Below are 25997 nucleotides of genomic sequence, written 5' to 3' on the forward strand. Positions count from 1 at the left end.
TGAGGTCACATCTTCCTCAGTTTCTGTACCTGACAGATTGGTGTTAATTCTTTGCTGAAAGCCCTGCAGGGATCAAGATTTCCCAGTATCTTCCCTGTAGACTCATCTCAGGGTCTCCCATACTTTCATAGTCAGGGAGACACCCTATGTCTCCCACCTAAAGCCGAGCTCAGGGTTCTTTGTTCAGATTTTAGAAACAAGGATGAGGACAGGAGGTCAGTTGTGATATTAGAGTTACGGCATCACAGGAGGCTGGAACTCAAGGTGGGCAGAGAAGCTTTTGAGCGCTGCTCTAGGCTAAACTGTCTGAAGCTCTGAGTATGTGCAGATTTAATAATGGTTAGTTCTTTAAATAGTCATATAGTAAAATATTCTTTCACTCGAGAGAACAAAGGATTCCTAAGAAGTGTCTTAAAACTGTAGTGGTGGATCCATTTTTTTTTTTTTTTTTTTTTTTTTTTGCCAAATGGATTCTATTTGGTTAATAAATAATGCTTTTCCCATCGGTCTATCGAAGTCCAGACCAGCTGTGCAGATAGGACGCCCAGCCGGAGGAACGGGAAGCATTTTCCCCCTCACCTTGGGCGGCGACGGCCAGCCTGGCCTTCTCCTCGGGGCTGAGCTGCAGCATCGTGTCCACGACGGGCAGCAGCCGCTCCCGCTCGCTTCCCGGCTTCAGGAGGATGAACTGCAGCAGCACGTTCTTCAGGTATTCCAGGTTGGCGGCCGACTGCTCTCGCGCCTGGTTCCTCTCCAGCCGCCTTATTTCACTCTTCAGAAGCTTAATCTGCTCCATGAGGATGGCGTTGGTGGCTTCTGTTTCCCGAAGCAGCCCGTTTAAGTGGTCGGCACTTTTTGTGGTGGAACTGAGCTTTTGAACCAATTCTTCTTTGGTGAATTCAGCGTGCCAGGAAGGAGGCTCGAGTCTGGCTTCGGGAGAACGGAGCAGCTGCTCTAAGGACTGCGCCTGGATGCCGGCGGAAGATATGGACTCGGTGTCCGTGGTCTCCATCCCCTCCCCCTCCTCCCAGGTCGTGGCTGGCACATCCAGAAGCGGGAGGTCTGTGCTTCTCCTTTCTCGAAGGCTCCTCAAAGGTTGCTGGGAAGAAGCTGGGCTTCTTGTGGACGGCTCGCTCCGGAGCTGGAAGAGCTGGGCCTCCAGCCTGGTCAGCTGCTGCTGCAGCGTCTCCACCGTCCGCCGGTGCTCCTCCTGCAGCTGCAGCACCTGGTCTCGGAAGCTGCCACGCAGGGCCTCGTGCTGGGCCGAGAGCTGACTCACGGTCTGCGCGTGCTCAGACTTCATCGCGGAGTTCTCCGACTGCACGGCGCACAGCTTCTCTCGGAGCCCGGTCTCCTTGGACACGGTCTCCTGCAGCATCCTGCTGAATTTGAATTCTCCTTTCTGCCCTTTTTTTTTTTTTTAAAGATTTTTTTTTGTTGTGGACCATCTTCAAAGTCTTTATTGAATTTGTCACAATATTGCTCCTGTTCTATGCCTTGGTTCCTTGGCCCTGAGGCTCCCAGCTCCCCAATCAGGGATCCAACCCTCACCCCCGCAACACTGGGAGGTGAAGTCCCAACCACTGGACTGCCAGGGAAGTCCCTTTCCTCCCTTCTTAAGCTACACACAAGTGATGTGAAAGCACGACACAGGCATAGATTGGGGAGATGTGGCTGGAACCTCTTTGACCTGGGACCAAGCAACACTTAAGTATGAAATCTTCCTTGTCATGGATACTTGAAACAAATGCCTTCCTTCTTGGCCCTCATTGCTAAAGAATTATGGCTATAAGGACTATAATTACCATCCGGCCCAGATCTCCTGCCAGATCTTCCTTACAGCCAGTCTGTGCCAACTATAACAACCTTTCTAGGAAGGAGATTCCACAGACGCTGAGGAAAACTGTTTCAAATGACTAACAGCCCATACTTAAAGAAAATTTCATTTCCTCCAATTTGCAGAAGGGAAAAATCACAGGAAAGGACATGGCATGGTCAAAGTAGATTCAGCCAAAGAGGTTTTTACCTACCTGCAGCTCTGTTATTAAGTTTGGATCATGGACGGGTCCCTCTAAGGCCCGCCCTTGTCGTATCCCATTTTCTCTCTACTGATGGAGAAGAGCAGAGCCCAGTCCTCTTGACTGTGTTTCAGGTGTGTGTTCTCATGTCTCCAAATAGATTGGGAGATTTGGGATAGCAGAGACCACACTGTTTCAGCTCAGCCACTAACTTGTTGGGTAATTCTTTTTTTTTTTTTTTTTTTTTCTTTTTTAATTTGGGTAATTCTTTAAGATTAAGGCTGCTAGAACATAGGATAGAGAAATGCTGTAGCCACAGGATTTCGGCCAAATCTCTTATAACAGCCTTTCAAATTAGGTAGAGAAATATAAGCTGGGTGAGAATGGAGGCACTCCACCACACCAAACGGTTCTGATTGATTGGATACATGTGAATCCAGAGGGAAGACTCTACCAGGCTCTGTCCTGGTCAAAATTTTGCCCATGACTTGAATGAGTACAGGTGACAACCTGATGAATCTGCAAAGGACATGAAGCCAAACTGGTGGCCTATGGGTCGAACCTGGTCACAAACACTTTTTGTTTTGATTCCTACATATTAAACAATTTTTTGAAATAGTGGTGAACATGTAAAACTTGAGGGACTTTCACATGAAAGCTCATATTTCTGGCTTCTCTTAGAAAATCGGAAGATTTTGCTTCACGGGGCCTTTCTGGCAATAGTCTGTTGGAATGAACTAGTGCTCCTCTCCTTAGATGGGGCAAACACTCTCCACTTACTACAGTCTCCACCTGGCCTACTGCATTCATTTATCTGACCCTGTTCAGCATGTGTCTGTGACTCTTGTTAACTAAAAAGGCCAAAAAAAAAAAAAAAAAAACTGTTACTCTCTACCCTGCAGAGAGTCATCACAGAATTTGCCCTCAATAGCAAGATACATACAATTCCAAGTGTGATATTTTCTTTGCCTTTTGTTCAACTAGCAAAGCCTATATCATGTTTGGCTCTTCGGATCTTGATTAAAAGCTGAGCATGAAATAACACGGTGCAGTGAGAAAGGATCATAGAAGCCTGAAGAGCTCAGGCTTAGGGAGGGCTGGAGACAGATTAGAGAACTAGCTGATCTTGGCCTCTGGAAGCCTGACCAGGCACTCCAAATAATTAGCAGCGTGGCCTGCCAACACTACTGATTTCACAAAGGGTAACTTAAATTGCCAAGAACGACAAGGAAATTGTTGCCACAAGCTCTCCAGGATTGAAAGCACATTGAATCAGACATCTTGCATGGCTGAGGACACTCTCTCTGCTCTGCTTCTTTGAGATGAATTGATACTATTGGGCTGTGGTCTGTGTGAAATGCCTTCAACCTGTTCTGTTCTGAGAACAGATGAGAACTTGGTTTAAGATCTGATCAGTTAAATTCTAAAACATTTGGAATGGTTCAGAAGAGCTAAAATAGGTTTTGTTGCAGGTGAAAGTGTCATGAACAACTATAATTGCCATAAAAAGTACAGCTTATGACAAAGCCAGAGTTGTTTTGAAAGATGGAAAGAAGGAGCAGAATGTCCCTTGATGCTGTTGAGCAACTTTTCACAAGGTTGTATGGTTGCCCAATACCACTTGAAAATCTATGGCGATGGTAGGAGGGAAAGAAAGGAACAATTAGGAGAGAATTCTCATGCATTTTTTTCTGGCCAAATGAGAGTCAGAAAATAGAGAAATGCAAACAGGTGGTAAAGATCCATCACTTACCTGTCTCACAGTCATCTGGGGAAGAAGACTTCCTTGCTGGAAGTTTCTTTTTGTATCTTATGGCTTGCAAGACCTGGCAGTGGAGCCAGGTGTCATTTTTCTACTTAAAATCCAGCAATGAATGGGAACAGAAGCCTTCCTAAGAACCTAATTCAGGGCAAGGGTGTACTTAGGTCCAAGTAGAAGCTAGGTCTAGAAAGAATGTTATTATATATTAAACAATCTAAATCTCATCATGTAATTAATTCTTTTGCTTGGAATCGTTCAATGGCTCCCCTTGTGTTTTAGAAAAAGTCCAAATTTCTCCTTGGCCTGGCATCTGATCCTTCACTACCTTCCTAGACTCATCTTCTGATATATTCCTTTTGATACCTGGCCATCCTGGCCTTTAAGTTCCTCTTATATCTCTTCCCTCTCATCTTTGAACATGTTCTTCCCTCTACCTGGAATATTGCTTCACTCTGTCTTCAATTCATCCTTCCAGTTATAAGCTTACATATCACTTTTCTCAAGAAGGCCTTCTCTGGGACTTCCCTGGTGGCACAGGGGTTAAGAATCCAACTGCCAATGCAGGGGACACGGGTTCGAGCCCTGGTCTGGGAAGATCCCACAGGCCGCGGAGCAACTAATCCCATGTGCCACAACTACTGAAGCCCGCGCACCTAGAGCCCATGCTCTGCAACAAGAGAAGCCACCGCAATGAGAAGCCCGCGCACTGCAACAAAGAGTAGCCCCCGATCACCTCAGCTAGAGAAAGCCTGCGCGCAGCAATGAAGACCCAACACAGCCAAACATAAATAAATAAATATATATATTAAAAAAAAAAAAAAGAAGCCCTTGTCTGATTGCTACATTAGGTTAAAAAAAAAAAACAAAAAAACCACCCACCCACCAATCTATTTCTACTCAGGCTCCATACTATTGATAAATCTATCTTTTGTTGTTGTTGTTGTTGTTGTTAAGTAAGTGAGTTGTTTTTTTTTTTAATTTATTTTTTGGCTGCTCTGGGTCTTCATTGCTGCACACGGGCTTTCTCTAGTTGCGGTGAGCGGGGGCTACTCTTCGTTGTGGTGCGCGGGCTTCTCATTGCAGTGGCTTCTTTTGTTGCGGAGCACGGGCTCTAGGCGCGCGGACTTCAGTAGTTGTGGCATGAGAGCTAAGTAGTTGTGGCTCGCAGGCTCTAGAGCGCAGGCTCAGTAGTTGTGGCGCATGGGCTTAGTTGCTCCACGGCATGTGGGATCTTCCCAGACCAGGGCTTGAACCCGTGTCCCCTGCATTGGCAGGTGGATTCTTAACCACTGTGCCACCAGGGAAGTCCCGATACATCTATCTTGACACTTCTCACTTATTTTAAATTTCTTGTTTAAGATCTGCCTTCCCAGCTCTATACGTAGACTTTGGGGGCAGAAACTATGTCTTATTTATGGTTGTTACCTTTGCAGTTAGCAGAGTACCTGGCATATAATTCATGTGCAACGAATATTTGTTCAATTAATGACTATAATGAAGGCTTTCAGAGAAGAAATAAGAAACAATATTCATTGGCTTTGAAAATCTGAGACCATTTAATCTCCTTTTCTCTAGGCAGACCTCATTTCAGGTCAAGAAGATGAGGAAAAGGAGAAACCATCACTATTTTTTTTTTTGAATTTTATTTTATTTTTTTATACAGCACGTTCTTATTAGTTATCTATTTTATACATATTAGTGTATATAAGTCAATCCCAATCTCCCATTTCATCCCACCACCACCCCACACCCTCACTTTCCCCCCTTGGCATCCATACATTTGTTCTCTACATCTGTGTCTCTATTTCTGTCTTGCAAACCAGTTCATCTGTACCATTTTTCTAGATTCCACATATATTCGTTAATATACGATAAGTGCTCAGGATCTAGCAATTTGCACTCGAGGTGCTCACAGTCTGGGAGGGGGGTGGGAATGGAGGAGTTCTTATATGAAACAGATTATGTCTGTTCTTGCTTATCAAAGATTTACATTAAAGACTTCATGTAAATGCAAACATAGCCCCACAGAGACCTTAAGTGTAGAATCCATGATAGTTATTCAGACCAAAAGACTAAAAAAAAGACTGGGAAAAAAAAAAAAAAAAGACAAAAAAAGAGGGCCCAAGGCAAAACCATCAAATACACAATCCGCTATCCACTTAGCTAAACTAGGCCCAATTCCCTGTTGCCCCAGGCCTGTCATCAGTGGGCTGATATCTCTAGCTCCCTTCCTGTTGCAAGCTTTCTACCACTTCACCTTCCTGAGTCTCCTTTCGCAGATGGGAAAGAGATTGAATTAAGTCCATTAGTACAAGGGTAGACCAGTAAGAGCGTCCTTAGGATCTCCCTTCTCCCAGGCGGGAGCGCGTCTCTCCAGGGCAGTGCTGGGCCACCCAATGAGCAGACTAGGTAGCTGCTTGGCACACCGTAAAGCCCCACCCTTCCAAGTATTTCCAGAGTTTGATAGGGGAAATCCAAACTTTGTTGGGCTCTTTTTCATTTGTTTCACAGGTTGGTATTATTTTTATTTGGAATTATATATGAGAAACACCATCTTTTCAATGCTTAGGGCCTTGAAGTTGCAACTCCTTCCCTGCCAGGGGCTTTATGGCCACATCTGAGACCTTGATCCTAAAATCACCACCCAGGGGAACTATTCTCATGCTAAGAATTCTAAGCCATGCAGAATCAGAGGAGGCTGTGGAGAGAAATGATGCTAAAACTTGCAAAATAAGGTAAATTTAATCTGGATGGCTTTCCTCATAAGATTCTACTTGCTTTCTAAGGGTATCCCAACCTATAAACTTTGTGGATACTCTTCCTGGGAGATGTTCTATGTAAAAGGAGTTCTGTGGTCAAATAATTTTGGGAAATATTGCACCTTCTGTCTCTCTTAGAAAGATATATGATGTACATTAGCGTATTAAATCCTCCAAGAAGCCCTGCAATAAAGGAACCGGTGTAAAAAAAAAAAAAAAAAATCAGTGTTTTTCAAATGTATCTAATCACAGCAAGAAAAAATTTAAATCAAGTAACACCTATTAATATCCTGCAATATTGTGTGGAGCACATATTGAAAAATGCTACCCTAGTATTTACTTTTTGGTTGTTGTTTTGGTGATGGGATGCGGTGTTTTCAAAAGGGACGTTGGCACATATCCTATCAAGTAAATCAATGTTCTCTTGTCAACTGACTTACTTGATGGGAACAGTAAATTCACATGCTGACCCCCAGAATTCACACCCATGTGGGTTCATGATAAAGCATTAGCTGGCTTTTCTTTCTCTCCTTTCCCAGGGTATTCACCAGTTGATGATGGAAAGGTCATGTGGCTCCCATTGACTTTGCATTTTTATGGGCTTCTGTCAGCAAAACACTACCTGCACTAGCCAAATGAGTCTAAAAACAGGCTGAGCACATCACATTGAAGGAACCCGTGTTCTCATTTTATAACAGTTTGAAGAGCTAATGTCACTGTCTACTGTTTATTTAAGCAAAATACTTTCAGGTTCAATAGGGATTCAGGGGAGAGGTGCTGGGGGAGGCAAAGAAAGGGAGGAAAAAAATCATTTTATCAGACTCTGAGCACAGCTCCAGTCTCTCTTCGTCAAGGTTCCTTCCTCCTCTCAAACAAAAGCCCTGAGAGTGTCTGCTTCTTTAACTCCCACAAGGAGCCTTGAGCTTGGCAGGGGAGTGTTTTCAGTGAAACACTCGCTAGCTTACAGCCCTTCAGCTGAATCACCCCACTGGATGGGGAAATGGCTAAGGATTTCAGTCTAAGCTGGAGGCGGGGAGGTTGGGGCTCCTGGTTCATTGAAATTCTGTTTCACCACAGTAGTAGTAACATCTGCTGTGAATGTGAACATTCTGTCTTCTCAGAATTTCTGTTTTTCTCTTTTCCTTCCTTCATTTTTTTTCTTTTTTAAATTTTATTTATTTATTTATTTTTGGCTGTGTTGGGTCTTCGTTTCTGTGCGAGGGCTTTCTCTAGTTGTGGGAAGTGGGGGCCACTCTTCATCGCGGTGCGCGGGCCTCTCACCATCGCGGCCTCTCTTGTTGCGGAGCACAGGCTCCAGACGCGCAGGCTCAGTAATAGTGGCTCACGGGCTTAGCAGCTCCGCAGCATGTGGGATCTTCCCAGACCAGGGCTCGAACCCGTGTCCCCTGCATTGGCAGGCAGATTCTCAACCACTGCACCACCAGGGAAGCCCACCTTCCTTCATTTTTTAAAAATAGAAATTGCAGGTGAACAGCCTTATTCTCACAGCAGCTCTCGTGGGATTAAGTACTGCTCCCCACTCCCCTCCTGTCTCCAGTTTCTCTGCGGCCTGTCCACCTTTTCATTCCAGCTGCCACAGCTGCAGGCTCATAGAGAAAGCAGGTGTCCTGTGCTTCAGGGAAATAAATTACTCTTCCCTCCTCTGCCCATCAGGGTGAGAAAGAGAAAATGTGGCCAGCATTGGTTCAGTGCTAACTAGATGCCAGGCACTGTGTTAAGCACTTCCTATATATTTTCTTATTTCATCCGATTTCCATTTTACAGATGAGAAAACTCAGGTTCACCAGGGTAAGTAACTTGCCCAAGATCACATGTCCTAAGTGACAGAGCCAAGATTTGAAGACTGATGCCAAATTTCGTGTCCTTAACCACTATCATAAATTCATTCATTCATTCAACACATGTACCAGGCGATGTTTGAGTACTGGGGAGACAGAGGTGGGGGAAAAAAGAATCGACTCTTTCAAAGAAAAAAAAAAAAAAGAATTGACTCTTTCCTTGTGCAGCTTACATTCTAGTGAGCAGACAAAAAATGCACAACAAAGCATATAATGTCAGGTGCTTTCAAGAAAACTAAAGCAGGGCAAAAGGGTGGAGAAATGGGGAGGGCTGCTACTCTGTACAGAGTGAGTGGTCAGGGAAGGCCTCTGTGAGGGGGTGACACTGAAGCAGGGATCACCCCGTGCGCCTGCGTTTTCACCCAGACACCCACAAGCTGGTGATTCCAGGCAATGTTCTTAGGACTCTTCATTTATGTACCCTGACAGGTCTCTTTTGTTACCTCTGGAAAACTCCATTTCATCTGGGAGGCAAAGCTGGTATTCTCCCATAGAAATATGTCAGATGTCTTCAGAGCTGTCCAGGGGAAAGGTGCCCTCACCAAACACAACCATTCATTTTACTTGGTAAACCCTATTCTTCTAGTAACCATGGCTAACAGTTGCTAAGCACGTAGCATGTCATGTGTCAGACTTTACATGTGTCATTTCATTTAATGCTGATAACCACTCAAAAGGGAGATTGTCTTACCTTCAGCTGTCATAACAAAATACCATAGACTGGATGGCTTAAACAACAGACATTGATTTTCTCAGTTCTGAAAGCTAGAAGTCCAAGATCAAACTCACCAGTTTCTGGTGAGAATTGTCTTCTAGGCTTGCAGACGGCCTCTTTCTCCCTGTGTCCTCACATGGCAGGGGGCCAGGTGAGAGAGAGAGGGAGAGCACTCTGGTGTCTCTTCTTACAAGGGTACTAATCTCATCATGGGGGCCCCAAGCTCATGACCTCATCAAAACCTAATTATCTCCTAAGGTCCCATCTCTGAATATCATCACGTTGATTGGAGATTAGATGAATTTTCAGGAGACACAATTCAATCCATAGCAGAAATATTATTAGTCCCATTTTCAGGCAAGGAAACAAGTACAAAGAGTTTAGGTAACTTGCCTAAGGTCACATGCATGCAATCAGTATCCATGTGCACGGACACATAAGCCCATGTTCTTGACCACTATGCTATGCAGCTTCTTTCCATGTGGAAGGATGCATTGATCCATCATCCAGCTGGAATACTGGGGAATGCACCTTAAATTCTTCAAAAAGATGAACATATCCTTCTTTGAAGGCATTTTAAAAAAGTGCCTTTCTTTATTTCCCTTGTTCAAATTGTATGCCCTCTTTTCTCCTTAGACATTGAATGAAAGTCAGACTCAGACCCTACTGTACAACAACAAAAAGTTTTTACTTAAAAAAATAAAATAAAACATCTATCAATCAACTCTCCTGGCTCTGATTCCATGACAGTCATGTAAACTTCTGGTAATAATTTAGCTTATCCTGTTGAGTTTCTTTCATGGAAAGTGCTGACACCAAACTTGAGTACTCTACTGTATTTTTCATTATTAAGTAACACTTATCTTTGCAGTTGCTACACATCAGTCTGTTGTGCATTTGGTTAGCGTGGGCTAGTCCCCAGGTCTCATCACCACTGGGAGCAATGACAAAATAGTTTCTGGGTCTCTAAAGCTGAGGCCTTTTCCAGACTCTATGTTGTCCCTTATCCTTGGGTTGGCATGTTCATCCTTCACACCTGCCATTTCTCCAGTGAAGGTGTACACTCACAAGGCTTCTTTTCCTTGATCGGAGCCTGGATGATCTTGGTCGAGGGTGCCTTACTTTTTTTTTTTTTTTTAATAAATTCTTTCAGGATTTGTTTATTTCATCAGTAGTGGAATTAGTTCATTCTTTTTTTTTTTTTTTTTAATTTTGGCTGCATTGGGTCTTCATTGCTGCACGTGGGCTTTCTCTAGTTGCAGCGAGCGGGGGCTACTCTTCGTTGCGGTGCACAGGCTTCTCATTGCGGTAGCTTCTCTTGTTGCAGAGCACTGGCTCTAGGCACATGGGCTTCAGTAGTTGTGGTACACGGGCCTCAGTAGTTGCAGCACACAGACTCAGTAGTTGCGGCACGCGGGCTCTAGGGCACAGGCTAAGTAGCTGTGGTGCACGGGCTTAGTTGCTCCGCGGCATGTGGGTTCTTCCCGGACCAGGGATTGAACCCGTGTCCCCTTCGTTGGCAGGTGGATTCCTAACCACTGTGCCACCAGGGAAGTCCAAGTGTGGCTTACTTCTATAGCTGGCTGAACTCATTGGTTATTTAGAGCTCTTTATCTCAGTCAGTATTGGACTATAAAAGGATAACTTTAAATCCTATAGCTATTACAACAAACTTCATGCTATTTTTTTCTTGGATAGAGGAGTTTGGAATTTATTCCATAAATAGTGAAAAGTCTTTGGAAGGTTCTGAGTTTCAAAGGGGCATGATCAGAGTTGTGATCTGTGAAAAGTGTAGAAAAGACCAGAATTGGAAAGGCCTGTAAGAATATTACTGCACTGTTGCAAATCCAATCTATTTACAGCACCGTAGCCACTCCTACCTCCATGCAGTTTAGATGGACTTACTTTTTTCTATCCTGACTGCCATCACCCTAGTCTTATCACTAGCATCACTTCTCACTTCATTTCCTGTAATAGCCTCCTGACTAGTCTCCCTACTTCCTCTTTTTCTCCCACTAAAATTAATTCTTTATGTGGCAGCTAGAGAGTTTGTTTTTTAAAACATACCTTTATTTTGATTTAATTCACCTACCATGAATTCACCCGTTTAAAGCGTACAGCTAGGGACTTCCCTGGTCGTCCAGTGGCTAAGACTCCCAATGCAGGGGGCCCGGGTTCAATCCCTGGTCAGGGAACTAGATCCCACATGCTGCAACTAAGAGTCCGCATGCTGCAACTAAAGATTCCGCATGCCACAACTAAGACCCAGTGCAGCCAAATAAATAAATAAATATTAAAAAAAATAAAGTGTACAGTTAAATGGGTATTAGTATATTCACAAGATTGTGCAACCATCACCACTAATCTAATTTTAAAACATTTTTATTACCCCTCAAAAACCTCATACCCATTAGCAGTCACTCCCCATTCCTCCTTCCTCCCAGGCCTGGCAACCACTAATCTACCTTCTGCCTCTATAGATTTGCCTATTCTGGACATTTCATATAAATGGAAGCACACACTATGTGGCTTTTGCTTTCTTGCTTCCCTCACTTAACATAATGCTTTTGAAGTCAGTCTTTGTTGTAGCATATATTAGCACTCCATTCCTTTTATGGCCAACTAATATTCCATTGTGTGGATATAACCACATTTTACATTTCCACTAGCAGTGTATGAGGGTTCCAATTTCTCCACATCCCTCACCAACATTGGTTTGGTTGTTCTCTACTTTTATATATATATATATATATATATATATATATATATATATATATATATATATAATATATATATGTATATATTTATATATATAAAAGGTATATATTTATGTATGTAAAAGGTATATATATATATATATATATATATATATATATATATATATACACACACACACACATATAAAATATATATATATATATTTTTTTTGCCACACCACATGGCTTACAGGATCTTAATTCCCCGACCAGGTATTGAACCCACACCCTCAGCAGCGAAAGCTCAGAGTCCTAACCATGGGACTGCCAAGGAATTCCCTTCTCTACCTTTGTGATTGTAGCCATCCTAGTGGGTGTGAAGCGCTATCTCATTGAGGTTTTGATCTCTGTTTCTTTGGTTAGTAACGATGTTGAGAACTTCTTAATGTAGTTATTGACCTTTGCTATATCTTCTTTGGAGAAATATTTATTCAGTTCCGTTGTCCATTTTAAAATTTGGTTATTTATCTTTTTATTAATGAGTTGTAAGAGCTCTTTACATATTCTGGATATAAGTCCCTTATCAGATATATGGTTTGCAAATATTTTTCTCCCATTTTATGGATTGCCTTTTTACTTCTTGATGGTATGGTTTACAGAACAAATGTTTTTAATTTTCATGAAACCCAATCTACTTTTTCTTCTGTCACTTATGCTTTGATGTTGTATCCAAAAGGCTTTGCCTGACCCTAGGTTGTGGACATTTACACCTATGTTTTTCTTTTAAGGGTTTTATTGTTTTAGCTCTTACATTTATGTCTTTCATATATTTGGAGTTAACTTTTGCATATGGTGTGAGGTAGGGGTCCAATTTCATTCTTCTGTATGTGAATAGCCAGTGTCCCAGCACCATCTGCTGAAAAGAATACAGAGATCTTTTAAAAAATAGGTCAGATCACAGTCCTCCTTTATTACAATTTTCAATGACTTTCCATTGCACTTACAATAAAATCCAAATTTCTCTGCCTATCTCTTCACTTTCATTTCACACCACTCTCTTATTCACCATGCTCCAGGTCCCAGGTCTCTCATCTCCCAAAATAAGTAAAGCTTGCTAGTCCCTTAGCTTCCTCACGTTTCTTTATTCTCTCACTTTAAATGCCATCTCCTGATAGATGACTTTCCTCAACTGTTCTTTCTAAAGTAAGTTCTCTATTCCATCTCTCTTATTTTCTATATCATCTCCTTTTATTTTCTTCATGGCCTTAATTACCTGTATATCTGTATCTACTTTACTACTTTATTTACTTTCTTTGAGTAATACTTCTTTGCCTCTGCCATAGTGTTTCGCATATGGTGTACATTCAATTCATAAGTCATGTTGTTAGAAACTATTATTTACAATTAGAAGGGACTTTAGAAATCACCTAAACACTCATTTTACAAATGCAAAAATCTAGGTCTAAGGAGGGTGAATGAGTTGTCTGAGGTCAGAAGGAATACTTTGATACTTTGATACCGAGAGCTCTAATTTCCAGGACAGTTTCTTTTTCATTTATAACACTGATTTGCCTTATGCCAATATCATGCTTTTTTTTTTTTTTTTCAAAATAACTAAAATGAAGAAATGGTTTTGTAATTCCTTATAGAAATGATATTATTTTTCTAAGCTTTCTTCCTAAAATGACTGAAATGGGCCCTCAAATGGAAGGCCTGGCCCGGGTTAGGAAGGCCGGAAGTCACCCTCCAGTAGGGCACTAACTCCTTTGTTTCTCCCTCCTTGGTTGTCCCACCGCCTCCTCCCTCTGCTGCCCACCGCCTCCCTTTCTTCGGAGTCCGCCGCCGCCCCAGCACAGCCATCGCCGAGGCTCCGCCCGCTTCAGGGCCCCGTGCCCTGCTCCAAGATGGCGCTAGGGGCTTCTGCTCTGGGGGAAGTGAGCTCACGCTACTCCGGAAGGGAAGTGGGGGGAGAGAGCAGGCGGGCGGGTGACCGGCCCGGGGGCTGTGGGTGGGGTGGCGGCCGCAGCTGTGGCTTTCACATTTGGGCTGGAGAGAGTGCAAGGGACTCGTCCTGCCCCTGGGAACCCAGTCGAGGGCCCAGGGCCGGGGGCGTTGGAGGAAGTCGCCCCGAGCGGCTCGCCTGTACCTGGAGGCGAGGCGACCCTGGGAGCCGGCGTCCCGCCTTCGGCGGCCTCCTTCTCCGACCCTCCTCCCGGGGTGGCCGCGGGCGGCTCCAGCTCTTTCTCGAGGGCTGCGGCGGGAACCGGCGAGCGGGCTGGACCGGACCCTCCCGCTGAGGACCGGCCGGAGGAGCAGAGGGAGCGCGGCGGGTCAGTCCGTCAGCCCAGAGGTCAGGCCGCGGGTTCCCGTCCGTGGTCCGTCCTTCGCCCAGCACTCCTGGCTAGAGTCCGCGACCTCCCCACGCTGCTCCTGCTTCTCCTTTGAGCATGCCACCAAATCCTCTGGCAGGGTGATTTTTTTTCTCCTTGCTTTTGCCCAGAAGGAGATATATATTGAAAGGACATCTGTCCTCATCGCTACCCCTCTCCTCTTAAAAGTTTTCCTTCAGGGGGAATGCTTGTATTTCTCCCCTGGACCATTTGATGATTACTACTCCAGCCCCCGTCTGGTTTAGCAACTGGGATCACCTTCAGATCAGATCTTAAATCTTATCACTTACAAAATTACAGAGTTGTTCTCTCCCGCCCAAGAAGGGCAAATGGACTTTGGAGTTAAGATGCAGGGGGGTGAACCAGTGTCAACAATGAAAGTCTCCGAGAGCGAAGGAAGGCTGGAGGGCCTGGCCACCGCGGTGACCCCGAACAAGAACAGCAGCAACAGCAGCTGTGGGGGTGGAAGCAGCAGCAGCTGCAGCAGCCGAGGCGGCAGTGCCAAAGGCTGGCAGTACAGGTACGGCCCTTTCTCCACGGTGATAGCCTGAGGTCGGGGTGTGCTGGAGTCTGCATTCCTGCAGTTGCTGAAGGATGACGTTTATTCACTAACTTCAGAAGTAACTAATACATTTCATTTGGACCTGGGGTCTCATCTTTTTTTTTTTTTTAATTTTATTTATTTATTTATTTATTTATTTATTTATTTATTTATTTATTTATTTATTTATGTCTGCGTCGGGTCTTTGTTGCTGCGTGCGGGCTTTCTCTAGTTGCGGCGACCAGGGGCTACCCTTTGTGGTGTGTGGGCTTCTCATTGCAGTGGCTTCTCTTGTTGCGGAGCACGGGCTCCAACACACGGGCTTAGTAGCTGTGGCACGCGGGCTCAGTAGTTGTGGCTCCTGGGCTCTAGAGCGCAGGCCCAGTAGTTGGGGCACACGGGCTTAGTTGCTCCGCGGCATGTGGGATTTTCCCGGACCAGGGCTCGAACCCGTGTCCCCTGCACTGGCAGGCGGATTCTTAACCACTGCGCCACCAGGGAAGTCCCTCATCTTTCATTAGCAAGATTTAATTCATTCATTTGTCCATTCATTCAACAGGTACTTATTGAAGGCCTTTTGGAGAACACATAAATGTATCCCTGAACTTCCTCTACGACTCTAGAGCTAATTTTTTCTCTGATTTGATTCTATACTCACTTTTGTTTTTCCTATATTGTAATTTGTTTACAATAAGTCTGCCTCCCTTGCTTGCTTGTTGAGGGTAGGGACTGTTGAACTCAGCTCGCTCCGGAGGCTAGCAAATGCTAGGTGCTCAAAACATGTTTATCCAGTGATGGATGGAATCATTCAATCAGAAAAGATTCTTTCCCTCATGGTGTTTGCGATTTAGAAGAAGAGATGTACATAAATAATCTGAATACAGAGGCAAAAGTACAACTGCTAGTGCCTCCGAAACTCTAAACTAGTGAGATGTTTCAGTTTGACTCATTCAGACCACTCACACCTCTCTGTCTTTGAGAGATTCTACATTTATTAATTTTCATTGATATGAATGAAAAACTGAAGGAACAGGAAGTGAGTACTGGAGAAGCAATGCTAGTTTTATTTTTTGTTTTTGATATGTAAAGGATAGGTGGGTATAACCATCCAGAATCTTTTTTTCCAAATTGAGAAATATTTGACATGTAACATTATATTAGGTTCAGGTGTACAACATAAAGATTTGATATTTGTATGTACTGTGGAATGATCACCCCAATAGATCTAGTTAACATCTGTCACCACAGAGTTAGTTTTTTTTTAATGAGAATTCTCTTAGCAACTTTCTTATTTTTTTAAATATTTATTTATTATTTATTTATTATTTTATTTATTTTTGTCTGTGTCGGGTCTTAGTTGCAGCATGCGGGATCTTCGTTGAGGCGTGCGGGCTCTTCGTTGCAGCACGCGGGCTTTCTCTAGTTGTGGTGTGTGGGGCTTCCTCTTCTCTAGTTGTGGCGCACAGGCTCCAGGGCGCGTGGGCTCTGTAGTTGTGGTGCGTGGGTTCCAGAGTGCGTGGGCTCTGTAGTTTGCAGCACGCAGGCTCTCTAGTTGAGGCACACCAGCTCAGTAGTTGTGGCACGTGGGCTTAGTTGCCCCACGGCATGTGGGATCTTAGTTCCCCGACCAGGAATCGAACCCGCGTCCCCTGCGTTGTAAGGTGGATTCTTTACCACTGGACCACCAGGAAGTCCCAGCAACTTTCAAATGTTTGATACAGTATATGGTATCTATATGGTATCTATAGTCACCATGCTGTACATTACATTTCCAGGACTTATTTATTTTATAACTGGAAGTTTGTACCTTTTGATCACCTTCACCCATTTCACCCACCCCTCACTCTGGCTACCCTCAATCTGTTCTCTATATTTATGAGTTTTGTTTTGTTTTTTAGATCCCATATGTAAGAGAGATAACACAGTATTTGTCTTTTCTTTGTGACTTATTTCACTTAGCATAATGCCCTCAAAGTTCATCCATGTTGGTGCACATGGCTAGCTTTCCTTCTTTTTTATGGCTGGATAATATTCCATTGTGTATATATACCACATTTTCTTTGTCCAATCATCATTGTCCATCTGATGGACACTTAGGTTGCGTCCATGTTTTGGCTATTGTAAATAACACTGCAATGAACATGGGGGTCCAGATATCTTTTTGAGTTAGTGTTTTCCTTTCCTTCAGATAAATACCTGGAAGTGGAACTGCTGGATTATTCAGAATCTTAAGAATGAATGAATTTGGAATATCTCATGGTACTGGAACTATAGGAATGAATTCTTAAATTTTGGTTAACTGACTGCCTGTGTGCTTAGCTCTCGGTTCTTTTTAGCTTTTGTGCTGTTTGTAGTTGTGAAATTTGAAAGCGATTAAAGTCAAGATTTCATGAAGGATATACATTTATCATGAATAATATCCATATATGTGAAATATGCATGACTATATTAACACACAGAAACAAAGTGTAGAAGATTATAACTTTTTATTGTTAAGTGATTATATGACAGGAAAGTATATTTAGTTACTGTGAGATGTCTAGGCTCACTTTTGGAATGCATGATGCTTTTTCTTTTGTGGTTTAAGACTAACAATATAAAATTATCAATAACTTGGCAGGGCTATTTTGATATGACTTAAGGAAGCAAGATAAAATAATATTTCATGTAGCCAGAGGTCAGTCTTCTGACATCCTCAACTCTTTGAAACCCAGTCTTAATTGAATTAAAAAGTGAAACAAGTTTCTTAACACTGTCATAAAGCCATATACTTTACTCCTATACTTTGATTCAGGACCCTCTTATCCCTTACTTAGGGTATTAGTTACTGGTTATATAATTTTGAAACTAGAATCTGTTGGAAGCACAAATGAAAAAAGTTATCAGGGGAAGTTTAACAGGAAATGGCAACTGACAGCATAGGACAGTCAAAGATTTGAAAAGTTAACACGCAGACTAAGCTGTATTACTTCCTAGTAATATAATCATGGTTACAGTGACTTTAAGTCATCCAGGAAAGCACAGTCTGTTTAGGCAAAGAACTGTAAGATACAGTGGTGAACAATTTCAAGGAAAATAGCTAAAATTTTTTTAAAAATGCTTAAGTATCTGGAAAATTCAGTTATGTGGAACTCTTCCCCAAGGATGCAGATATATAACGCATTACTGCATTTACATACTGACATATCTCTTTACTTAAATGAGGCTTGTTCGAAGCTAATCCTTCAGCCTACCTCTCAATCGAATTTATCCCCTTGTCCTCTACGACACTGACCAAACAATTTTATCCATTGTCCTGCATTGCTCCTTCTTCCCTGGCTTCTTCCTGTGAGGCCCAAAGCTCTAGACTTTAAAAACAGCAACAATAATGAAAACTAACCTAAATCCTTTCCCCTTAAAAACAGTTTACACTCAAACTGCCTCCATTTCCTTAACCCTCATTTATTGCTCAACCCATGACAGTTGGCTCTGTCCTTACCAAGGATATGAGTTAAAAATGATGAATGTTTTTAGATTCCTATTCCAGTTGATATCTCTGCAAGTGTATCTGTTATTATTCTTTTCTTGGCTTTTTTGACATTACCTTCTCTTGGTTTCTCCTTTATTGCTCTGTCGTCTAATTGCTCCTTTTTCGTTTCTTTGGTTTCTTTGGCTCTTTTCCTTTAGAAGCTGATGTGATACTTCATCATCTTCTGTTCTTAAGCTCATGTTTTCTGTTTGTTATCTCAGTCTTTTCCATGGCCTCAACAGCTCTCTCTGGAACTTGAGAGCCATAAATTCAACTGCTTACCTGTAATTTGCTACTATCCCGTTTTAAAAAATGGAGTTTTCAGCTTATGTCTTAGGGAGTGGTTGAAATTTAGTAAAGACTGTGCTTCAAACCCTGGGCTTTGGCTTTGCAGACTTAGAAAATTAATTAGCATAATGTTTTCAAGGTTTATAAATGTTGTCGCATATATCGTTACTTTATTCCTTTTTGTGGCTGAATAATACTCCACTTATGTATATACCATGTTTTGCTTATCTCTTCATCAGTTGATGGACATTTGGGTTGTTTCCATTTTGTGGTTATTATGAATAATGCTGCTTTGAACATTTGTGTTCTCGTTTTGTGTGGACATATGTTTTCATTTCTCTTGGATATATACCTGGGAGTGGAATTGCTGGGTCATATGGTAACTGTTTAACTCTTTTTTTTAAATTTATTTTATTTTTGGGTCTTCGTTGCTGCACGCAGGCTTTTCTCTGGTTGCGGCGAGTGAGGGCTACTCTTCGTTGCTGTGCGCAGGCTTCTCATTGCAGTGGCTTCTCTTGTTGTGGAGCATGGGCTCTAGGCGCACGGGCCTCAGTAGTTGTGGCACATGGGCTCAGCAGTTTTGGCTCATGGGCTCTAGAGCGCAGGCTTGGCAGTTGTGGTGCACAGGCTTAGTCACTCCATGACATGTGGGATCTTCCTGGATCAGAGCTCGAACCCGTGTCCCTTGCATTGGCAGGCAGATTCCCAACTACTGCACCACCAGGGAAGCCACTGTTTAACTTTTTGAGGAACTGTCAGACCATCTTCCAAAGCTGCTGCACCATTTTACCTTCTTATCAGCAGTGTGTTAGGGTTTTAATCTCTTCACCTTCTCATCAACACTTGTTATTGTCTGTCTTTTTGGTTTTAGCCATCCTAGTGGGTATGAAATGGTGGTGGTGGCACATTGTGGTTTTGAATTGCATTTCCCTGATGACTAATAATGTTGAGTATCTTCATGTACTTACTGGTCATTTGTATTATCTTCTTTGGAGAAATGTCTGTTCAGAGGTTTTGGCCATTTTTTTTTAATTGAACTATAGTTGGTTTACAATATTGTGCTAGTTTCAGGTATACAGCAAATGTCAGATATATGTATGTATGTGTATATATATATATATCAGATTCTTTTCCATTATAGGTTATTACAAAACATTGAATATAGTTCCCTGTGCTATGCAGTAGGTTCTTGTTGTTTATTTTATGTATAGTAATTTGTATCTGTTAATCCCAAACTCCTAATTTATCCCTACCCCCTTCCCCTTTGATAATCATAAATTTGTTTTCTATGTCTGTGAGTCTATTTCTGTTTTGTAAATAAGTTCATTTGTATCTTTTTTTAGATTCCACATATAAGTGATATCATATGATATTTGTTTTTCTCTGCCTGACTTACTTCACTTAGTATGATAATCTCTAGGTCCATCCATGTTGCTGCAAATGGCATTATTTTTTTGTATGGCTATGGCTGAGTAGTATTCCATTGTATATATATATATGTACCACATTTTCTTTATCCATTCATCTGTTGATGAACATTTAGGTTGCTTCCATGTCTTGGCTATTGTAAATAGTGCTGCTGTGAACATTGGGGTGCATGAATCTTTTTGAGTTAGAGTTTCGTCTTTTCCAGATATATGCACAGGAGTGAGATTGCTGGATCATATGATAACTCTACTTTTAGTTTTTTTAAAAATAAATTTATTTTATTTTATTTTTATTTATTTTTGGCTGTGTTGGGTCTTCGTTGCTGTGCGCGGGCTTTCTCTAGTTGTGGCGAGTGAGGGCTACTCTTCGTTGTGGTGTGCGGGCTTCTCATTGCGGTGGCTTTTCTTGTTGCGGAGCACAGGCTCTAGGTGCACGGACTTCAGTAGTTGTAGCATGTGGGTTCAGTAGTTGTGGCTCGCGGGCTGTAGAGTGCAGGCCTGGTAGTTGTGGCTCATGGGCTTAGTTGCTCCGTAGTATGTGGGATCTTCCCGGGCCAGGGCTCGAACCCGTGTCTCCTGCATTGGCAGGCGGATTCTTTTCTTGTTTGTTTTTTTTGTTTTTTTTATTTTTTTGGTGCCGAAACCCGGGAGGCAGGCGGATTCTTAACCACTGCACCACCAGGGAAGTCCTGGCAGGTGGACTCTTAACCACTGTGCTACCAGGGAAACCCCTATTTTTAGTTTTTTAAGGAACCTTTGTACTGTACTCCATAGTTGACACACCAACGTACATTCCCACCAACAGTGTAGGAGGGTTCCCTTTTCTCCACACCCTCTCCAGCATTTATTATTTGTAGACTTTTTGTTGATGTCCTTTGGCCATGTTTAATTTGGATTTTGGGGGGTTTTTTTTGAGTTGTAAGGGTTCTTTATGTATTCTGCATACAATTTCCTTATCAGATATATGATTTGCAAATATTTTCTCCTGTTCTGTGGGTTGTCTTTTCCCTTTTTTTTTTTGCCATGCCACGTGGTTTGCCGGATCTTATTTCCCCGACCAGGGATTGAACCCAGGCCCATGGCAGTGAAAGCACTGAGTCCTAACCACTGGGCTGCCAGGGAATTCCCATCTTTTCAATTTCTTGATGAAATTACTTTCAGCACAGAAGCTTTTAATTTTTATGAAGCCCAGTCTTTCTTTTGCTTATACTTGGTGTCACATTTAAGAAATCATTGCCAAGTCCAAGGTCACAAAGATTTGCACATATGTTTTTGTCTAAGAGTTTTATATTTTAGCACTTACATTTAGGTCTCTGATCCATTATTACTTTATTTTTCTTTATGATTAATTTTATTTTTTCTTATGTGAAATAACTGCTTATATCTTTTATTTTTCTATTAATATTTTCTCAATATTTTTATTAATATACTTGAAGTCTATTTTAAGTATTATTTTTAATTACGTCGATGTTTGTTTATTTATTTATTTAATTTTTGGCTGCATTGGGTCTTCGTTGCTGTGCGTGGGCTTTCTCTAGTTGCAGCGAGCAGGGGCTACTCTTCGTTGCGGTGCAACAGGCTTCTCATTGCGGTGGCTTCTCTTGTTGCAGAGCACGGGCTCTAGGTGTGCAGGCTTCAGTATTTGTGGCATGTGGGCGCTGTAGTTGTGGCTCGCAGGCTCTAGAGCTCAGGCTTAGTAGCTGTGGCGCATGGGCTTAGTTGCTCCACGGTGTGTGGGATCTTTCCGGACCAGGGCTCGAACCCGTGTCCCCTGCATTGGATTCTTAACCACTGCGCCACCAGGGAAGTCCTTGAAGTCTATTTTAAAATACTCCATACTAATTAATTTTTTAATATCAATAATGCTTTAAACTACTTTGATAAAAGAGGGATATACAGTGAAATGTTTACCTTATGTACTTGTCCCAGCCACCCAGCTTTCCTCCCTGGAGGCACTATCTTTTACTGATTTCTTCACTATAGTTTCAGATTTATATTAGTTTTTTATATAACAAATATATAACTACATATAATATATTTTAATTTTGTATGGTTAAGTATTTTGCTATACTTGCTGCAAAGATTTTCCATAGTCTTTGTATTTTAATTTATTACCTTTTTCCAGGCATATAGAAAACTTGTATAAGTCAGACTCTTACCCTTTTTTTCTTTCACTTCAAATTATAGAAAATTATTTTTATGAATATTTGTTTTCATTTAGTTTTAAGATGATTTGGTGGTTTTATGTTTAATTTATGTTTAATTATGTTAATTATAATTAATTATGTTTAATTTTAATCCACCTGGAGTTTATTTAGAAATTATGAGGTAGTGTGTTATCTATTATTGTGTTACAAATTATCCGCAAATTAAACAGCAGCGTTTTTTTTTTTTTTAAGATTTTTTTTTTTGATGTGGACCATTTTTAAAGTCTTTATTAAATTTGTTACAATATCGCTTCTGCTTTATGTTTTGATTTTATGGCCCCGAGGCATGTGGGATCTTAGCTCCCTGACCAGGGATCGAACCTGCACCCCCTGCATTGGAAAGCGAAGTCTTAACCACTGGACCACCAGGGAAGTCCCAACAGCGTTTTTTTGTCTCACAGTGTCTGTGGGTCAGTAATGTCTGTGCAGCATTGCTGGGTGATCTGGCCCCGGGTCTTCCACAAGGCTACAGTCATCTTGAGGCTCAGCTGGGAAGGATCCACTTCCTGGCTCATTCTTGTGGCTCTTGGCACAATTCAGTTCTTTTGGCCTGTTGGAAACAGACCTCAGTTCCTCATGAACTGACCACTGGTGGCCTCCTTTGGTTCCTGGCCACATGGGCCTCTCCACAGAGCATCTTACTACTTGGCAGCTTGTTTCATCAGAGTGAGGAAGTAAGAAGAGAGTGCTAGCAAGAAGGAAGTCACAATCTTTCGTAACCTAGGCATGGAAGTGAAGTCACATCACTTTTCACTAATCATTAGAAGAAAGATGAGGTTCAGCCCACACAAAGGTGTGAATACCAGCAGGTGGGGATCAATGCAAGCCATGCAAGAAGGTGCCTGTCGTAAATGTTAGTATGAATGGACTCAAGATTGTCATCTATGATTGAGATAGGTTTGACAAGTACACAGTTGGAAGTAAAGCTGAGAGTTGGAGGCTGAATTTGACTGTTGGGGAATAAGAGGAGCTACTTGGAGATCAGTTGCAATGACCTAGACATAAGCTAATAAAGGGAAGGTGTTAGTAGGCTGGAAAAGAAGGAAATCATTAGAGGAAGAGTGACAGACCTTGGTGGTTGATTAGGTGATTGGGTAGAAGGTAGTAGTGAGGGAAGGAAGTAAAAATTGACTTCAGTTATCCAGAATAAAACTTTGAAAAGTCTATAGGAGAAACAGATTTGGGGGAGTCAAATGATGCATTTGCTTTTAGGTATGTTCAGCTTAAGTTGCCAGAATGTTTAAGTGACCTTAGAGATATGGTGCATTAGAAATGTAGATAATTGCCTTTGTAGTATCCAGAATGTTTTCACTTCTGTTATCACATTTAATCCTCTTGGACGAAGATAGGGCATCTAGGGCTTCGTTATCCCCATTTTACAGTTGAAGAAAACGGAAATCAAAATGAGTTGGCCAAGGTTATATAGCTAGTAAGTGAAAGAACTTTTATTCCTAAGTAGTTATTTGCATAAAGATATTAAAAGTAGATGAGCTGGGCTTCCCTGGTGGCGCAGTGGTTGAGAATCTGCCTGCCAATGCAGGGGACACGGGTTCGAGCCCTGGTCTGGGAAGATCCCACATGCCGCGGAGCAACTGGGCCCGTGAGCCACAACTGCTGAGCCTGCGCGTCTGGAGCCTGTGCTCTGCAACAAGAGAGGCCGCTACAGTGAGAGGCCCGCGCACCGCGATGAAGAGTGGCCCCCACTTGCCGCAACTAGAGAAAGCCCTCGCACAGAAACGAAGACCCAACACAGCCATAAATGAATGAATAAATAAATAAATAAATAAATAAATAAAATTAAAAAAAAAAAAAAAAGTAGTCAACCTTTAAAAAAAAAAAAAAAAAAAAAGTAGATGAGCTCTCTAAAGGAATGAATAATTATTGATAAATAATTAGTTTAGAACATGGTGGTTTCATCATTTACTAGTGTTTTAACTCATGCAGCAAATACTTTTGAGCGTTTACCATGTGTGAAGCCCTCTATTAGTTAATTTCCAAATTAATGTGTGCTCTCAGAACAATGAAAGTAGGGACCCCAAGGCTTGGTTTGGGAGGGTCATGAAAAAGAATCAGAAAAGGGAAGAGCCTCAACTACATTTGCAAAATATGTCATGACAGACTTTTTTAAAACCAAAGCTGAGATGTGAATTTATTAGATTAGCCTTAAATTTTCTTCTTTCCAGAGTAATTTATACTCATATGATTTATATTCACCGTTTAAAAATAGATTTCTTTTTTTTTTAGATTTCTTAATTCTAGATCCTTCCTTCCTTTTTCATAGTAATGTTCAAAGTTTATAAAATGTGTGTGTTTCCATTATTTTTCTTCATGTCAGCTTTCAGAAAAATTTTCAAATCTGCAAATCTGCCACTTGTTTATTTAAAATGGACAGATGAGAACTACCCAGAGGAGGAACCGAGAAGCAAATTGGGGTGTATGATGGGCCTGCTTTTTCCTGTTTTGGGCTCTGTGCTAGCTAACCTCTGTTAACAAACAGACAGATCTCTTTTCCTCATCATCAGATAGTATGCATTTCAGTAAATGGGTAGAAGTCTGCAAATGTATAGTATAGAAATAATTTTTGTGGTCAGACCTGGTATCTTCCACTCTAAATACTCTGTTACAGGGAAAAGTACCCATTTGCAAATGGGGAAATGACATTTGCCTAAATATAACCTAATGTTTGCTGTCTTTGAGATTTTACCACTTCTTTTGAGGTTGATTTGAAGAAAAAGTCATAAATGTTTGCTTTTTTCTCTGTAGGGGTTAAAGGGAAGTTGGATATATATTTCTGTACCCTAGATTTTGTTTTCCTATCTGAAATCTGCTACAGATGATAATAAAAACAAGGGAAAGACAACTTATAAGCATGAAACTGAAAACAGTAAAATACTGTACCAAAAATCTAGTGAGAACTCTACCAAGCCTTGAACAAGATTTTGGTTTGTTATGGTATGCTGTGATTTCTTATATTTCTGCTTTACGAATTTAAATATAATCCATTTGAGTTCATATTTTCCTAGAAGTGATACTGTATTGAAACTATACAAAAAGGGGACTTCCCTCGTGGTCCAGTGGGTAAGACTCCACGCTCCCAATGCATGGGGCCCGGGTTCGATCCCTGGTTGGGGAACTAGATCCCACATGCATGCCGCAACTAAGGAGTCTGCATGCCCACAACTAAAAGATCCCACATGCTGCAACAAAGATCCCATGTGCAGCCTAAATAAATAAATAAATAAATAGTTTAAAAAACAAAAAACTATGCAAACAACTTAATGTTAGAACATACAGATTAGTTTTTTTTTTTAGTATTTTCTGAATAAGTCATGTAATTTAGGTCCCAGAGGTAATTGTCCATCAAATAGACTTGTGGGAAATTATGTCTTTTGTTTTTGGTTTTGAATATAGTAGAGATAGCAGGGCCCATGGTGTAATGGTTAGCACTCTGAACTCTGGAAATAGTGGAGAATATTCTTGATGTAAATTATACTACTTTGAGAGAGGGAAAATCTTTCCTAGCTAAGAATCTTCCACTGTACTGATTTTGTTTAATAAAATGATTTGTGTCCAGACTTGTTCAGGTTTAACTTAAAACTAAATTGCCTGATTGAACAGTCACATTAGTGTTTTGGCATTACCATCTGGGTTTTAGGACAATTAATAGAGTAGTATAGTTTGCTGGTGAAAGAAAGGATTTTCTTTTTGGTTAATTAGGTATTGTAACAAAACATGATTTCCCACCTGGAGTTTCCCTGTACTTGAGTTTGGCTGCCGTTGCAGTTTGCTTCCATTGCTACTATTGAGGTTGGCTGGAAGGTCCCTGG

General features: G+C 41.7%; 3 protein-coding genes across 5 annotated transcripts in view; 2 read left to right on the forward strand and 1 right to left on the reverse strand.

Moving 5' to 3' along the window:
* Window positions 1-5394, forward strand: part of LMLN (leishmanolysin like peptidase) — a 127432-nt gene extending 122038 nt beyond the window's left edge. The window contains exon 18 of the mRNA XM_059920915.1: window positions 5356-5394. The gene's annotated coding sequence lies outside the window, so the exon portion shown is untranslated. The remainder of the gene's footprint in view (window positions 1-5355) is intronic.
* LOC132364385 (GRIP and coiled-coil domain-containing protein 2-like) lies at window positions 509-13669 on the reverse strand. The gene is made up of 2 exons (XM_059919980.1): window positions 13603-13669; window positions 509-1407 (listed from the first exon to the last, which is right to left on the reverse strand). Exons 1-2 carry the CDS (start codon window positions 13667-13669, stop codon window positions 509-511), a joined length of 966 nt encoding a protein of 321 aa, XP_059775963.1.
* Window positions 13670-14528: 859 nt separating this feature from the next.
* OSBPL11 (oxysterol binding protein like 11) overlaps window positions 14529-25997 on the forward strand; it is a 99894-nt gene continuing 88425 nt past the window's right edge. Inside the window, exon 1 of one of the 3 annotated variants that reach the window (XM_059920916.1) lies at window positions 14529-14719. In XM_059920916.1, the coding sequence (XP_059776899.1) occupies window positions 14529-14719 (191 nt within the window). Of the gene's footprint in view, window positions 14720-16928; window positions 17000-25099; window positions 25123-25997 lie in introns of those variants that run through there. The other 2 variants (XM_059920917.1, XM_059920918.1) reach the window with 2 other exon arrangements.

Source organism: Balaenoptera ricei, chromosome 4 (assembly GCF_028023285.1).
Source record: "Balaenoptera ricei isolate mBalRic1 chromosome 4, mBalRic1.hap2, whole genome shotgun sequence".
In the NCBI taxonomy this organism is placed as follows: Eukaryota; Metazoa; Chordata; class Mammalia; order Artiodactyla; family Balaenopteridae; genus Balaenoptera; species Balaenoptera ricei.

Coding starts and splice junctions, on each gene's coding strand:
- LOC132364385 (XM_059919980.1), bottom strand. CDS start 13,669: ATGGCTGTGCTGGGGCGGCGGCGGACTCCGAAGAAAGGGAGGCGGTGG. Junction 1,408..13,602: donor GGCAGCAGAGGGAGGAGGCG/GTGGGACAACCA, acceptor AAAAAAAAAAAG/GGCAGAAAGGAGAATTCAAA.